Source organism: Colletotrichum navitas (genome assembly GCF_030913465.1).
Source record: "Colletotrichum navitas strain CBS 125086 chromosome Unknown LY79scaffold_56, whole genome shotgun sequence".
NCBI classification, from domain to species: Eukaryota; Fungi; Ascomycota; class Sordariomycetes; order Glomerellales; family Glomerellaceae; genus Colletotrichum; species Colletotrichum navitas.
The window spans coordinates 196,706-212,621 of record NW_026850602.1 but is presented as its reverse complement, the minus strand read 5'-3'; the positions used below and the strand labels follow the sequence as shown (position 1 = coordinate 212,621).

The 15,916-nt window shown below is 53.6% G+C and overlaps 6 protein-coding genes across 6 annotated transcripts; 1 reads left to right on the top strand and 5 right to left on the bottom strand.

Moving 5' to 3' along the window:
• Positions 1–1,451: 1,451 nt before the first annotated feature.
• Positions 1,452–2,558, bottom strand: LY79DRAFT_310767 (uncharacterized protein). Its single transcript, XM_060552339.1, has one exon. The coding sequence runs from the start codon at positions 2,195–2,197 to the stop codon at positions 1,532–1,534; it is 666 nt and encodes a 221-aa protein (XP_060411392.1). The 5' UTR covers positions 2,198–2,558; the 3' UTR covers positions 1,452–1,531.
• Positions 2,559–2,867: 309 nt separating this feature from the next.
• LY79DRAFT_310759 (uncharacterized protein) lies at positions 2,868–3,415 on the bottom strand. Its single transcript, XM_060552338.1, has one exon. The coding sequence runs from the start codon at positions 3,251–3,253 to the stop codon at positions 2,948–2,950; it is 306 nt and encodes a 101-aa protein (XP_060411391.1). The 5' UTR covers positions 3,254–3,415; the 3' UTR covers positions 2,868–2,947.
• A 1,240-nt stretch (positions 3,416–4,655) lies between these two features.
• On the bottom strand, positions 4,656–5,874 carry LY79DRAFT_592301 (transcription factor RfeG; the record flags this gene model as incomplete). Its single annotated transcript, XM_060561404.1, has 3 exons — positions 4,656–4,846; positions 4,895–5,576; positions 5,641–5,874. The coding sequence occupies 3 exons, from the start codon at positions 5,872–5,874 to the stop codon at positions 4,656–4,658; spliced, it is 1,107 nt and encodes a 368-aa protein (XP_060411390.1).
• Positions 5,875–7,293: 1,419 nt separating this feature from the next.
• On the top strand, positions 7,294–9,114 carry LY79DRAFT_581924 (uncharacterized protein; the record flags this gene model as incomplete). The annotated part of the gene is made up of 5 exons (XM_060560219.1): positions 7,294–7,376; positions 7,964–8,035; positions 8,104–8,164; positions 8,430–8,577; positions 9,014–9,114. 5 exons carry the CDS (start codon positions 7,294–7,296, stop codon positions 9,112–9,114), a joined length of 465 nt encoding a protein of 154 aa, XP_060411389.1.
• An 877-nt stretch (positions 9,115–9,991) lies between these two features.
• On the bottom strand, positions 9,992–11,956 carry LY79DRAFT_520944 (impB/mucB/samB family protein; the record flags this gene model as incomplete). The annotated part of the gene is made up of 2 exons (XM_060555295.1): positions 9,992–11,687; positions 11,739–11,956. 2 exons carry the CDS (start codon positions 11,954–11,956, stop codon positions 9,992–9,994), a joined length of 1,914 nt encoding a protein of 637 aa, XP_060411388.1.
• A 2,080-nt stretch (positions 11,957–14,036) lies between these two features.
• LY79DRAFT_561974 (DHHC zinc finger domain-containing protein) lies at positions 14,037–15,916 on the bottom strand. Its single transcript, XM_060558437.1, has 3 exons — positions 15,455–15,916; positions 14,962–15,402; positions 14,037–14,902 (listed from the first exon to the last, which is right to left on the bottom strand). The coding sequence occupies exons 1-3, from the start codon at positions 15,567–15,569 to the stop codon at positions 14,247–14,249; spliced, it is 1,212 nt and encodes a 403-aa protein (XP_060411387.1). The 5' UTR covers positions 15,570–15,916; the 3' UTR covers positions 14,037–14,246.

Genomic DNA, 15,916 nt, shown 5'->3' with positions numbered 1-15,916 from the left:
CAGATCTCGACGATCAACAATGAACAATGATCTCGTGCGGATAGATATGTATGTGGTGTACTATGCGTATCCTCGCCTTTTTGGTGTACACTATGTCTCCTGGAAGAAGGGAAGAAAGCATGGAGGAGAGAGACCTGGAGGCGTTGCTAGACTAGCCCATCTTCGTGTCTCTGCTTGCTCCATGCTGTTTACCTTTGGGCATCTCTCCAAAAAAGAAAAGCAAAAGGTCCAGCCAACCCTTGAATTTAATTATTTACATCCCCCCCCCCCCCCCCCCCTCTCCTATAACCCGAGCGGCTGCCGAACGGCCAGTGGTCCAGACGACTGCATCACCAGGGGACAGACAGACTCGAGTTCAGTGTAGGCCAGAGAACAAAAGATTTGCGATGGCCGGAAGAGCGCAATCGCGTTGAGCCACCACCTCGACGGTGGACAACCATTGAATGACGACGACGTGTGCTACACTACCTATCTAGGTTGATTTGACTGCCATTTCCCCCCAGGTAGAGGGACAATAGCGCGTCCCAATGGAATGAAGAGCGGCAAATGTGTGGAAATACCGTCGTTTGGCCAGAATCTTGAGCGTACTCAGTATCCCTCGGTGGCCGGTGGTCAAAGGACGACCAACCGTGGACAACCAACCAGCCAGTCATGACCAACAGGTCCAGTCAGTCATTATGCATCGCTCATCATGCACCGACAATGGCAGCCCAGCCTGGGTATTATCGGCAGAATAAAGCAGCAAACCGCAAAAGTGCGCTCAGGGGCCCACCGCCTCCACCCGCCCCCCGAAAGCGGTATGGCATCAGGGCAGCCTCAGTTATCGGGAGATGATGTTTACTGGTCGGGCTCGCCGCGATGTGATACCGTACGGACCCACAGTCAGAAGAACCTTGCACGCTCCTTCTCCCCCGCCTTCACCGCCTTCACGACTCGCACTTCATTCACCCCTCTCTTTCTCTCCTTCCAACGTCTGTGCTTGCAATGGAGATGGAGGGGTAACGACAACCAAAAACGACGGCACTGAAGGCAAGGCTGCTTAGGGCGGCACCTTCCTAAACCTCTAGCCTACCTAGGCGTCTCGCTCTCTCTCTCCCTCCACTGGACATCTCACCAAGCTCATCAGGATAGACCGTTAAAAAAATAAAAATAAAAACCCCTGATCTTGGCTTATGGCCCTGCCGCTAAGCCGGGCTGTAACCGCCGTTCCGTGTTCTTGTGCTCGTCCTTCCTGTGCCTCTCCGACCCCTGCCCATTCATTTGACCATCACCCGTTCCATCTTTTGCACTGCTGCGACAACATACATGCCAATGGCTGACTTTTGCTGGCTGCACCCCTGACATGATACATTCTCCAACAAGCATGCGCATTCTTGCAACGACGATCACTTGTACCTTCTTCTACTGTACGGCTACTCAAATCGTACCAAGTTGTCCAAAGTCGCTGTCGTTGGTTCAACCCGGTTCACCCTCTGATATTCCGAATCATTGAGACGATTGTATATATCCGTCTTCCGGGGTCTCAGCACGATTAAAAAAAACTCGGTATACCAGCAATTCCCCAAATTCCGTGTAGCTCCTGGATCAGGATTTCCCCCTCTCGCGCCCCTCTTCGGGCTCTCGCTGCTGCTGCTGGTGGGAGGCAGAACCATATCATCCCGAGACAGGCGTAGACTCCGGGTGCACTACCAGCTCTGCATCCGGCTGGATCCGAGCAGAGTCGCCCTCTCTCTCTCTCGCGAACGGGTTGCAAGCCGCCCAAGACAAGGACCACCGCAGCACCCAAATCCTCTCCATCTTCAGATCCTCCACTCTCTGCCATTCCACGGAGCACATGTATCGATCCCAAAGACCACCATCTCATATGGCAAGACTGCCGACAGCAGTTGAAAGGCGCCCCCCACTCGACGGGCACCTCCTTGATATCCTTCCTTCGAAAAAATTGCCACTCCCGTGCTAGATGACACAGAGAGTTCCGCGGATCTCCACATCGGAAAGTGCTATGGGGAAAGATAGAATTGGCATCGGAAAGGTAGGTAAAATGGGGGGGGATGGAAAACAGGAAAAGGCTAGAAGAAAAGACAAAAGTAGAACAACAGTAAGACTCCGAAACGGAGGGAGGGGGGCGAGTTGGTCCCGATCGAGATCTTGTTGGCACGGAATCGGCCAAGTCTGGAAGGGGAGGGGGCGGGTTCATCTGCTTTTGCAAGTCAATGGCCGGCGCGGCAGTAGCAGCACATCATGTGTATGCGCAGGTCCTCGTTGGCCCGTCTGCATCTGCCGTAAACTCAACCCCGTCGCGATGAACTCTACCACGGGCGCTGCTGCGGAGGCCATCCTCCCTCACTTGGGCCCTCGAACTCAAAACATTGTCAAGAGTCAGGGGTGTGGTTGGGGTCCCCGACCAAAACTCAACCTTGTCTCGAAAACGCTTTTTGTTTTCTTGTCAACTCGGCCCAATATCTTGCAAGCTACCCCTTACCCCATTTGAAATATCTGGTCCCAAGAGAGCGGGTGCCTGACATTTGGTTACTTCCGCACACGCGACGGCTTGACATCACGCCACGACCACCAACTAGGGTGATGCCAGGAGGCCGTGGCCGCGATACTACCGTCGTAGCATTATGGATCGCACACTACCTTTCCGGTGAGGAACGAAAATCATGGCCGAGGGCCGAAATTGGCGCGTCAACAAGATCCAAAAATGCACAGAAACAGGCTAAGATGGTCGGGGAAACATTGTCATCATTCAATAGCCGGCAGCCGCTGCTTTCCATATGCCAATAAAACGCCAAAATACATCAACAGATAACCAAGGGATAAACAATTCAGCCACCTTCTCATTTCCCAACTCCAAAAGACTCGTCGACAGGGAAATCACAGAAAAATAAAAGGGGATCTCTCACTCCCCATTCACGCCATGATATGCAATACAAGATCAAGTCAACTAGACTCTTCCATGCCTGTCTCCCAGCGAGAACAGAAACCCTTGCTCCTGTGCCTTTATTCGTCCAGTGGAGTGTCTGTCCTGCAACCTTTCAGTTAGTACTCCCGCGTTCGGTCTCCTGAAGTTGAGGGTAAGGTAGTCCAGTACGGAGGGTACTAATAAGACCACAGAAAAGGGGGGGAGGTTAAGAAAGAAATCAACGCAATTAGGAATAGTGGTGACTAACGAGCTGTTCCGAGAGACTGCCAGAAAGGCTCCACGTAATCCGGCAATGATGCTCCACAAGGCTGGGCAGCCAGGTTCCATGATGGATGATCCAGAGGTTTGTATGAATGTCTGAATCCCAATGCCAGGTCAGGCAACCCCAATTATGCCCCCAAATCTGGGTCACGGAGAGTATTGGAACCACGAACCGCCAGACTTGTGTCCCATGGCAGGCTATAACAATGGTCGAGAAAAGCATAGAGTGACCCAGGAGTAGGGTGTCGTGGCCAAGTAGTTATAGACGGCAGTCTCACATTCCGGATGGAGTGGCTTGACTAGCGCGTGGTGGGGCCGGATTGTTTGGAGCTTACCCAAGCAAGGAGATGTGAATCTCCGCCAAAAAAAGAAAAAAAAGAAATCTTGTTTCGACTCGATGAGTCGAGCTTGAGTCCCAGTGGGAGTATGGAAGGGGCGCAAAGTCAGCTAGCCTCCTGTCCTTGGCATCTGCCCATCGGGTGGTACAGCCACGATTTGGTCCGATGAGTGGAATCGTCCGGAATCCTTCTGGGCAGTATGTGAAGTCCATAATGGTCATGTCCAAGGGCTTGAACGGATTCATCTGCCAGTAGTCCATGGGAATATTTCCAGAAGTTTCCAGTAGGGTGATGATGTCCAGTGAGAGCAGATCCGGCTTACTGTGGCGTTAGGAATGAGTGCTCCCGGACAGGAGTGGGAATAGCCCCATACCCCCTTGAAAAGAAAGAGTTGAAGTCGTAGAAACCTCTTTTTGAGGATTCGTGATATGTACAGCTCGAGGACTCACCTTGCTGTCCAGATGTCGACCTCGCCGTTCTATTAGGAAACACCGTGATCACCCGAAACTCCAAAATCCAAGAAAATGAAACCCAGATCAAGAGACAATGGCATCATATTCCACCATCAGGACGAATCCAGACAGCAAGGTGGTCCGATAAAGTTGCCAGCCGCAAGTGTCAACTGAGAGCTCTTTTTTTTTTCCGTTCCAGGTCCCGGGCCATACACACGTGCAAACAAGCCACCATGCTTGCTAAAGGAAAGTTAATCGAGTAGCAATGTCGTGGGCCAAATCCATATATGCGGTCGTTAAACGTCCAGGGTATGCGGTAAGAAATCCATCCTTGGTGAGAATCCAGGCAATAGTCCGGGTGAAATCCAGGGTAAGATGGTAGAGAACTTGAGGGAACGAGTCCAGAGTAGATGGAGAGCCAAGGGAGCTCCGAGCCAGCGCAAAGCCAAAACGCCAGGAAGCGGAGTGTGAGATGCAGACTTGCAACTCACGAGGTGGTTTTCCACACCTCAAAGTCCAGTGAGGGTTCTATCCGGAAGAAACAAATGATAAAAGAGGCCGGCGCCGGTGAGTCTCCAAGTCCCAGGGTCATTAGGATGAAATTCATAACAGACGACTCGCGAGACTGGCATCTCGCGCAGTCGTAATGGCTACAACAGTCCATGGGTGGGTAACGTATTAGCGGCGAGGAGGGCGGTGGCGGTCGGATTGGTGATGACTCCTGTCGGACTCCCTCTCACGGCGGGAGTGCGATGATCCACTGCTTGACACCTGAGCTTTGGCATTCGTAGGGGTGGCGGAGGTGCGAGGGGCTGGGGGTTGGTCATACTGTGATCCTTGGCCAGAGATGGACCCGCCTGCTGGGGACGCTACATAATCAGATCAAGTTGTTAGAGGGTAGTGAGAATGTTACGCACCGCGTCCGTACAACGGGTCCGAGGCTACGGGCGCCGAGCCGTAGGGAGCCGAAGTCGAGGGCGGGTAGAAACCAGAGTAACCAGCCGGAACCTGCGATCCGGAAGAGTAAGTCTGTCCCTGCTGGGGGGCCATTGTGGTAGGAGTCCGAGAAGGCTGTCCGGCGCCGTACGGGTCGGCAGTGTAGCTGCTTCGAGCCAGATTCGCGGCGGTAGCCATGTAGGGAGGTTCTCCATATCCCTGAGCCATCTGTCCTGCGTATCTGGGGTCCCTGGGGTCCCTGGGGTCCTGTTGGGCGTACGAGCCTCCGGTATAGGACGGATACCCAACACCTGAAGAAGGGAAAGAGGAAGGTTGCTGGGCGTAACCCGCAGCAGATCCTTGGTAGCCCGGAGCGGAGTTTCCCGAGTATCCTGGGGCTTGAGATCCTGGGTATCTGGGGGAGCTGTCATAGGAGTCACGTCCTACGTCCGGGTAGCCAGTGGCATCCGTAGGGCCATAGTGTTGGCGTGCGGAGTGGGTCTCCGACTGGCGGTACCCTGCTGTAGGGGAGTTAGATCGTATCGACAAAGGAGTCGCCGCGTCTCGTGAGACCAAGGTACCTCCTGAAGTGTTCCGGGCGGCCTGCTGCCGCCTCTCTGCTTCCCATCGCGCAGAATCGGCCTTCAAGTCGTCGATCATGGCCTGTGAGGGTGTTGCGTCAGCTTCGTTGCATAGAGAGCGTGCGGCGGCGGACGGAAGCACTCACTGTTGTCAGGTTCCTGTAAGCAGTAATGTAGTAACCCTGGACTACTTGACCGGTCTGGGGGTTTTCGTAGTGACCCGGGCGTACAAGAGCATCGTTTCCGAGGTAGCGACAGATATCGGCGGTGATGACCTCGCGATCAATACCATCTCTGGGAACGAAGTACTCGTTTGAGCGGCCGCTCGAGGGGGCTGCAGGGGCCGAGTTGGCCGGAGGACCGCGTGATTGTCTCGACATGTTGAGGTCTGGTGTGGTGGACGAAGACGAGGTAGAGGACGATCGGTCGAGAATGACGAGGAGAAGAGAGAAGGGAGGAGTGAGAAGAAAGGGAAGAGGGGACCTGCGAGAAATGGGATTGTCGACAAGATGGCAGGAGAAAAAGAGAAGAACGAGAGCGAAGAAAGCGGGCAGGGAGTGGGTGGTGGGAGAAGAAAAGGAACAGGCCAGAGTCTGGCTCTGCACTTGGGGGTGGGGCTTTGGCTGAGAAAAACCGGGACCCCCAGCGTCAGTGAGCGGTGCGGCAGGCCTAAGATCCTGTCCGGCCCTGCGGTAAATCATCGACGTGGACCAGTGGCCAGTGATCAACAGCCAGCGAACAAGTCTGTGAGTGGTCACTGACACCCCCCCTTCGCACTTTTTTCGACTACTGACTGTGCTGGCCCGTTGAGGCATGTACTCGGTACTCTGTACTGTCCACACACGCTCACACACACACACGACATACGCACACACGCACTACATGATTATCCTGTTACCAGTGTGCCAGTGAGGAAGAGGAGGAGGAGGGAAGCCCTCGCTCCAGTCTCACTCACACTGCTTCATCCAGTCAAGACGCCGCGCGACCGACCAGGGAAGAGTCGGCGAGGCTTGTTGGCACCACGTTGTTGGCTGGCAGTCAGTCCGATGCGGATTTTTCTCTCGCTCTGCAAAGTAAACCCTGGCAACCTGGCCAATATGCCACTCGACCTGCCCCTTAGCGTGTTTAAGAGGGGCTAGGAGGGGGTGGTACTGCGTCTCTGAGAGCCCGTCTAAGTCCCGCCTGACCAACCGATGAGAGCCTGCCTGTCTACGCCGGGCCCTTTGCCCCCTTAGTGGTGAGGATTGTGTTGGGAAGAAGAAAAAGAGGACCGGCAGGGCTTACAAAAGCCACTTGGCGGGAGATAGATGGCGGAACGAGAACTGGGTAGACAAAAAGAGGCGGAGAGCGGTTGGGCGGCAGCAGGGAGGGAAGCTGGGTGGCGGCCGCTCTGAGTGGGCAGAGGTAGGATGAGATGCAGCTACGGAACGGAGTACATAGGGGAGAGAGGTTGGGTTGACTTGTCGCTCCCCAGCCCAAAAGGGATACCTAGCGGACTTCCCTGCGTCGTACGCGCACTAACATGACAGAAAACCCACAGAGACGGCTGGGAATTGTTGGCCAGGGGGGGGGGGTTGGCTTCGCTACTTGTTTCTACCGCCGCCCAACGCCCATAGCACCGCGACTCCCATGACCAAAGCAATACTGACTGTTAAGCTAGAGCGAACATCGATACGGTTCTGCAGGGCTACTGTAGTGTATGCATGGGGTTGGGAGGGAAAAGAGGCAGAACCAACCCGAGGAGGGTTGCTGGAGTCGCTGAGCCAATAAGAGGCCAGAAACCCGAATGAGATCATGAGATGTGGTTGGGTACTGTAAACGATGTGGCTGCTAGATCACCGGACCAGATTGGGCCGCGTCCAAGTCAGTTTAGATGGATGAGGTAACCGTCTACAGGTTCTGGGGTTTCGAGCCCCTCCCCGAAGTAATACACCGCGAGCTGGACACGGGCTGCGAGCGACACAAGACTCCTCCTGGTTTGGGGCGGTGATCCGTCATTTTCGTTGGCGCAGTACGTATGTAAGGCTTCAGGCTCCCGGGATTGTCAGTACCTTGACCGATCATGATGGAGCAGCCAAGGAATAAACCACGGTGCCAGTTTCCAAGCGACACGAGAGAGACGGGACGGTTACGAACTGCGGCGAGGACCAGTGTCAGGAGCGTTGTGCCCGGGGGGTTGCGAACAGGGCTCCAATACCTCGCACGGGCTTGGTTTGGTGGCATGTTTTGTTTGTCACCGCCTCCGCCTTTTCCAGGTGATACGGCTAAGCTATCATTGGCTGCTTGATGAGTGAAATAAACGGTTGAGCCGAAGGCGCGAGAGGTAGCAACATTTGATAATGGTGCAAACTCTCGCTTTCCTCGATGACAGGGATTTCCCTGGGAATTCTTTCAACTCGAATGTACATAACTCAGACCCCTCGCTGAATGCGCGTAGTGTGGTACCTCGTTACACCTGTCTTCCTCTAGAACCAGATATGTCTCTGAGGCTGAAATGCACTCGTTGGCTTGGGATGAAGTGGTTCGCAAGAGATGTGGCTCGTGAGTAGTCCGTTCCAGATTCGGCCTTTGTTTGGACTATTGCCCTATCGAGACAAACGGTCGACTAGCGCAGTGGCGTTTTGGGGCACACGCAAATTCCGAGGTGCCGACACTGAATTCCCCATACAAGTAAGTTGCTGAGGCACATGGGAACATATTCTCCTTTTTGGGCAAGCGGACAAGAACGCTACAGAAGACGGAATGAACGGATGCTTTCTGTCCCAGTAACCGTCTGAAATATGCTGCAGGCCGGGCGCCGACGAGGCGGAATTCCTGTGGGCCCTAGGCCTCGAGATATTGTGAGCCGCAATTCTTTAATTCTCGCATGCTTGCTGCACCGACCCCCCTTCATGATCTCTTGTTTCGCATTTCACTTTGCTTGCGATGAAATGAGGTCGAGCCAGTCATTGTCGTGCCCATTTCCAAACCATTTGCCGACAAGACCGTCCCAGTGTTGATACCCTACCAGGAAGGGACATCCCAGTTTCTGAACGGCGACAGTACGGCAGGCAAGCAGGCCCAAGGGCACGAAGCTGTGCGAGGTAAATCCTGACACCTGTTCTCCGAAAAGACCCTGTGGACGACTCGCCTGTCTTGTTTTGAACCCTTGCTCTCTCGACTGCCCGCCACTACGTGACTTCACCGCGCAGCTCCCGTCGTCAGCCCTGTCATGAACCAGGCTCCGGTGGTTGCTGCGGCGTTCTCAGTGATTGACCACCACGGTGCTGTGAACCCACCACTTGGAATCGGCAAGGCGGTCCCTTGGTCCCTCTGTCAACCATCAGCCTATCGCTTCCGACTGCCGGGAATGCCCCGTCTCTACCATCTTTAGGCCATCCGCGTCGACCGGCAGCCAAAACGGTGTGAGGCGCACGTACGTGCTTCTTCCCACAATGTCCATCTGAGCTAGTGCGGGCTGATAGTCTCTGCTATCTTAAAGTTCCATGGCAGTTACCTACTCACGTTCCGTATCCGTAGTGTGTAGTGGTACCCGTAATGGTGGTTGGTTGGCGTCGTTGGGTATCAATGCTTCGCGCCAAAAATGTGGCCCGATCCACTTTAGCCCAAAAGATGCCTAACGCGCGACCAATCACTCACAGATGTAATCCGGATTGTAACAACGTGACCAGGCGCAGCCAAAGCGATTCGTAAAGAACAGTCCAATCTTGGCACGAAACCGACCTCAGTCGGAGACGTAGTATGCATATCATCATTCTACTGTCTGGACCCCATCCATATAGTTTCTTCTGGTTCACGAGGCCGCCTGGTACTGTTGCTATGTCCAAGGTCTTCCTCGCTGCGGCCTACCGCCCCTAGTACTCACCAAGTCCAGTCGCGTTGATCCGAATCTGCCACGGTTGATTGCAGGCGTGAATCGGAATGACGACACTTGCGCCTCCTTGAAATCCACACGGAGCCATTAAACCCGTCCCTAGTGCCGAATGCTCTCAACACATGTCCGTCCCTGTCCCGTCAGGCTGTAGTGACTAAACGGTTCGCCGGGTCGCCTTATTTGCATGTCTCACATCTAGGTAATCCGGTAGATGCAACCCAGCATGACTCCGGAAGCAGCTCCAAGGTCCGCAAAAGTGTCGCCTGGGCGCTGACTGCCCGTTCCGGTGGACCTGCTGGCTCCCCAGTTCCTTCTCCGGATGCCCAACTTGGCCGTTGAGACAGTTATACCAGGTCCTGTGCTCATATCGGGCTGGTCAGTGGAACCCATTGTACTGTTGTGAGATTGCCAGTGATATAAATAACGCCCATCAGGAACCATTGCTGATGTTCGCAAGGGGTGGGAGGGGGCTCACATTCAAGGCCAGCGGTACCGCGGCCACCCTTGAAATGAGTATCAGGGTGCGAGCTTTACCAACTTCCAAGTCTCGCCAGGTATCAGGCGGCAGGACCCGCTCGACAGACTTTTGGCATGATGCCGGTATCTTCGGATACTAAGAGGATTCATCCGAACTTCAGCTTGCTTTGTCCTTGCTCGAGCTTGCCGCCGCGTCCCCCGCGCTTGCCCGATGCACTCGATGGCCTTGTACTGGAATTGCGGGTGGTGGAAGAGCGGTTGGCAAATGCAGGCTTGCCACGTTCCTCATCCTGAAGGTCTTTGGCAAAGTGCCAGTCCTCGTGACTCTGGTGGCCTTCCGGCGTTTCGAAACGTGCGTTACACCGTGAACATACAAAGGATGTGATTGGTACCTGGCGAGAGCTGATGTTCTCCTCTCGGGCTTCGAGATTGCTCTCGGCGGCTGCATTGGCGATTGGCGGTTCGTCGTCGGTGGAAACGTTCCGTGTGAAGAAGCGATCGATCGACCCTCCATCTGTCCGGCGCCTTTTGGAGATTGGCATCTCTTCCGAAGTGGGCAGATGGCTTGCTTCACGACTGCCCTGCCTTAATGCCTGGGCTTCTTCTCCTTTCAACAAGAAGGCGCCGATGCTCATGTTGCCCGTGATGCCATCTTCAAATCCGCCCACGCTTAAGCTGAGGTTGGCGCAAGGCCAGATACTACCTTCAGCCATGATTTGATTCAAGAGATTTTTCGAAAGGTCAAATAAGGCTTGCTCATCAAGTATTTTTCCTTGAGGAATTGGACCTTGACGTGATTTGGTTTGGCCATCATGTCGATGGTACAAGTTGATAGTTCTCGGCCTACGTTTGTTCTCCAGAACGCCCTCCTCAATCAAGCGGGCAAATATGTCGGCAGCGAAAATCCTAAGCCATCTAATAGCCTGTTCAGGAGTATTAATGTAGGGTCGGAAAGACTTGGCGGAACACATCGACTTGATTTGCGTGCGGGAGTTGACCTCGCTAGTGTCGATGCCACGAATGGTGTCATGAACCCAGTTTCCTGTGTCATGACCCAGCCTGGCTTTCATTTGGTCTAGAGGGATAGCTAGTAGCTCACGGACGGCGTCAGTATCGAAGGTTGATACTACGTTCTCGCCGAGCTTTCCTCCGAGATTGCGTATCTTGGTGAACTTGAAACCGGACAAGAAATGGGTCACGGCTCGGTTTCGAATAACAGTCTGCTGGTTAGGTTTCTTGTGACCCGAGCCCAATTTGCTCAGTAGCTTGTTCTTAGCTATGCCTGCTGAGCATGTGTACTGTAACCTCTCCAAGATCTGGCCCCGGACATGGCGCACAATTTCAGACCCGATAAGAATCGCGACGTCGTCCCAGTCTGGGTCCACGGACTCTTGCTCATCGTCCAGGTCGACGAGGGCATCTGCCTGCCAGTCCAGCGCTGCCACGGAGGGTCTAGGAAGATCCTCAGTAGGGTCATCGTAAGGAGGCGGGTTTGCTAGCTCGGGAAAGCGCTCCAAGAGAATCGAGTGCACCTGGGCGGAAAGATCAAGAAACACCTCGTCGATGCCTGCCTTTTCAATCTTTTGGAGGTCTGGGGGCAGGCTTTCCTTGATGACACCCAGAATCCTTCTGCTCTGAAGACGGTAAGGGTCGAGCGAGACCTTGTCGCTCTGGATATTGACAGCGGCATCATCACGATATGCCCACTTGTCGTCGCCCTCGCGCCATGTGGCCACATGCTGAGCAACCAGAGTAGGACAAAGCTTCTTGGCGTCCGGCAAAGTGCAATGGCGGCCGATTCCATATTCACGAGCTGGGTAGTTGACGGCAATCAGGCCTTGCCTGGCGAGTCGATCAGTTGACAATCTGACAGACAGGCTTATCCATACGTACCACTGCTGAACTGCCAGAGGTTGGTCCTTCGGCACACCCAGTCGTACCATTTCACATTGTGCGTAGAAGGCGTCCAGGTCAACGTGAGCTATGACTCTCAGTGGGCACGACGTACTGCATGTTGCCAGCTGGGACAAGTGCTTGTATTTGAATTGAGATTTCCCCCTGCCTGTGCCGAGAAGAGGGGAAGAATCCCGAAAGGGTTGTGAGGACGACATGGTTTCGAGTATTGCAGCGAAAGGCTGTCAGCGCCGGACCAGCCCCTGTTCGCCTGCCAGAGTTTGATGGTAGATTTCAGCGCTCGGCATCAGTGCACAGAAGAGACAAGACCCATATGTCATGTGATTCTTGTGTTCTTGTTTTTCGGATGTGGTTTTGACGGAGAGCGTGCTCGAATCCACGACGGGACTGATGAGTCTGCGCCGAGAGATGATTACGCCTACGAAAAGTAGGTAGTAGTCGAGTTTAACGCGCTTCGGAGCGCGTTTGCCCTTCTGGTCTACCTAGGTAACCGGGAGGTACTAAGGTTAGGCAACAAACAGTACTAGGCACATCCCTGCGTTTGCCAAAAATAGGCTTAGCGTGGTTGAATGGTTCCACTTTGTTCCAGCGATGACCAACAGAACATCGTAGTGCACCAAATTGTAACTTACTATCCATCCTTCAAGGGGTGGCGCTTTTCACAAATGTGCACTTGTCTCCGTCTCCATATTATAAGACCTTGATTCTACACAATAAGTTTTGATCGTGGCCAACAGCCCAAACGGATGTGAACATCAAGAGGGGGAAGGGGGGCACATTACTGGTGGCTGAGTGGATACAAACGTGTAGGTATAAGCTGTCCAAATATAGATACTGAGATGTTCGATGTTCAACTGAACAAACCCGAGAACTCCCTTCAGACCAAGGTCAAGGAGAGCTATCCAGGCTACTTTCATTTTCTGGCCTGCTGGGAAGACAAACCACGCCAGCGATACATTTGACATCCTCTTCAGGTTGGCTCCTGCCTTTGTTTCCCCCACGGGTCATGTTCTGGGTAAGTAGCCAACATATTGCAGGGGAACGGGGAATCTCATTAAGAACTCGACCCTTACCATCGAATCGGAAACTTCTCATTGACTAGCTTCGGCGATGTCGAATCACCAAAGTCAAGGCGCCTAATGTTTCTTCTCTCTGTTGACACTCTGAGATACACTACCGACAGGCTGCTAAATTTATCAGGGTTAAAGTATGATTGACTGTCTTTGGCGAGAATTTCAGACACTTGGTTGTTCCTCGCGACGGGCTGGGGGGGGGATGTGTCAACACACACACTCCCCTAAGTCAAGCTGATCTTCCAAAACTGATCGGCGAGGAAACGACTTGGCCATTCATTTGAGTAATCAAATGGCATTATCATGTGTAATGTACCTACTCAAGGCACTTTCGTCCAGTTCTTTACCCGGGTTATTGGGATCTATTCCAGCAATGTTGCAATTAGTACGTGTGCCTCCACATGTTGTGAAATGAAACATGATACGAATTCAGAGAGAGATCGTCCGGCTGGGACAAATCTGTGTTTCTGTTAGTCAATGTCGGAGTTTGACCCGGCTATTGTTACCATTACACTCGGTGGTGTTTGTTCCGCCTACTGTAACAATCTGCTTCGGCATTACAAGTGGCTTCCACCTTTCAATCTTGACCATTTGATTACATAGTTATTGTGTGTATGGTCTCTTACAAATGGATAGTTTGACTACAGTAGAAGAATGCCCCATAAGAAACCTTACGATGCACTGGATTTCTCATCCGCTCCTAACTCCAAGGAGGTCGGGCTATTCCCAAGACGCCGGCACAGCTCTTCCGTCTCGCCGCAGACCGTACATGTAAGATGAATCTGGGGCTTATTTCGAATACAACTAGACGAATGACACCGCACATTCCGGAACAGACCATGATGGAAGGATGGGGCGTTCAGCTGCGCCATGCAACTACAACGAGTGTCAGGATTGCACCGATGCCGACTGAAGCAAACTCTTCAGCTCATGGTCTAGTTTGCAGCCGGGGGTGGAATGGGACACCTTCTGGTCACAATCCGGACATGGCCCATCTTGTACATTTGTTTCTCGCCGGGGACGGATCCGCTGGTTGTGGAAACAGCCCCGCCGCCCTCGGCGGACGCCAATCCGCATCAGTGGGTCCACTCTTTGCCGATCCGGGAGATTCAAGACGCCGCGCCAACCCGCCGCAGAAACGGCAAGCCCTGCCACAACTGAATGAATTTGCGGAGGATTTTTGCAGACTCATCAACAGACGATTGTAAGGAGATAACGCTGGGTCGTACTAGACAATGTCTGACCTTTTGCAATGAATTGATAACAAAAATAAATAAAGAGATTCATTAACAGGTCCACGTGGTTGCATACATATACACACCAGAGTCAAACGCTGAAACCCTCAAAGTAGTCTAAACCGTTCCAAACGCCCGCCCGAAAACTATATATAACCCATGGGTATCTCCTCCCTTGATCAATGACCACCGGACCGCATCTCCTGCATCTCCATCTCGCGAGAGGGCTGGTCGGGATCAGTCAGGCCATACCTTTCACGGAGTGTCTGTATGAGAGAGCCCATTTCGTAGTCGCTCTCCATGCTCTCGTGGTTGGCGCACGGTGACCCGCGTATAGGCAGAAGCCAATCCAGCCAGCTATACCCCATGACGGAGATCCAATTCCTGGTATAGCCGAGGTCCCATGGGTTCTCATCTGGCTCCGTCCTAACGATAGCAAAAGTACGTGTTGCGAGACGATCACGCGGAGTCTCGCTATCCGTAGTGGCATTTGAGAAGATCGGCACTTCCCGCGAGGAATTCGGTAAGGGGTATGTGATTGTCCCATAGCGATTGCCAGGACGGGTGCCGTTAGGCACCCTGATTGCGAGTTGGTGCACCCACGATTTGCGGAGGGCGTCAATATTGGTGATGTTAAGGAAGATGAAGCGCCATGAGGTGGCAGTCATCAGGAAGGTAAAGAGACCAAAAAAGGCGGCGATGGCAACTCCAGAGATGGTCCTGCCGTCGACGGTGCCATCTCGCGCCTGCAACGCAAGACAATAAGCTGCCTGCGCGAGGGCAATCGCGCAGTACAAAGTACAGTAAAAGGTGAACTGGGCGAAGAACTTGAAGGCTACGATTGGTCAGCATCAAAACCTTACAATGGACCGATCGTGGAACATCAGTACTTACACGTCTCCGATACCATGCCGCCGACCCAGGGGCAGTAGTGGTCCATCTTTCGCACGCATCGTCCCACCTCGCTCGAGTGGTGGGCCCGGTCAGGCTTCCAGTTGCGGCATTCGGAGCACCACTTGGGCCGCCCGTCACTCTCGCACACAAACACGTCTTTACTGTAAAACGCCTCCAGACCGGGGCTGTCTGGGTCTTGATCGGGGCCGGTGAAGTACGGCTGGCTTTCCAAATCGCCCTCTTTCCTCCGTCTGCGTTTTTTGTTCAACTCCCTCGACGGATGTTGGGCCTGAGGACCGAGAGGTACCAGACCTGGATCCATCTTGATCTTAATGAAAGTTCGAAGGTAGGTGGCGATGGTGAGGAGGTAGAAGAAGAGGTAAATCGTGATGGTCGATACTGCGGCGCCGACCTCACCCCTGGTCCTGTAGAGGTAGTCGACTGCAGCAAATGTCAGTTACCGGATGCGCTCCGGAGTCAAGGGGGGACCGACCGCCTAAGTAGGCCACAATCACGTAGGTGGCATAGCCGCTTGTGCCCGTGATGGTGATGGGGATGATGCGCGTCACCCATCGCGAAGCACATTTAGTGCTGGTGGCTTGCGACATTGCAGAGGTGCGATCATTGCCGAAACATTGGGAGACGGGCCAGGCAGCAAAACGTTACCGCCGTTCGGGAGCGATATGCGAAGAGCGACGAGGGACGGGCTGTAAAGCCACGTCAGGCGATGCGGCGATACGCAGAATTGAAGTTGGTCGTCGAAGACTCGAGGTGTCATGTATGCAGAGGGGACAGACGGTGACAGGACGACAACGGAGAAAGAGGCTGGGGCACAAGCGCGGGTGCAGGTCATGGGTGCGATGCAGAGTAATTTCCACGGGCTCTAAACTTTAGGCGTTCGTATTCGAAATGTACCCAGGCGCTCAGGTTATGGGTGAAAAAAAAAAAAAAAAAA

Bases quoted from the DNA above. Each gene is read 5' to 3' on its own strand.
- LY79DRAFT_561974 (XM_060558437.1), bottom strand. From the start codon at position 15,569: ATGTCGCAAGCCACCAGCACTAAATGTGCTTCGCGATGGGTGACGCGC. The intron at 15,403-15,454 runs GTCGGTCCCCCC...CATTTGCTGCAG, and splicing joins GATTGTGGCCTACTTAGGCG to TCGACTACCTCTACAGGACC. The intron at 14,903-14,961 runs GTAAGTACTGAT...GACCAATCGTAG, and splicing joins CGGCATGGTATCGGAGACGT to CCTTCAAGTTCTTCGCCCAG.
- LY79DRAFT_310759 (XM_060552338.1), bottom strand. From the start codon at position 3,253: ATGGAACCTGGCTGCCCAGCCTTGTGGAGCATCATTGCCGGATTACGT.
- LY79DRAFT_310767 (XM_060552339.1), bottom strand. From the start codon at position 2,197: ATGAACCCGCCCCCTCCCCTTCCAGACTTGGCCGATTCCGTGCCAACA.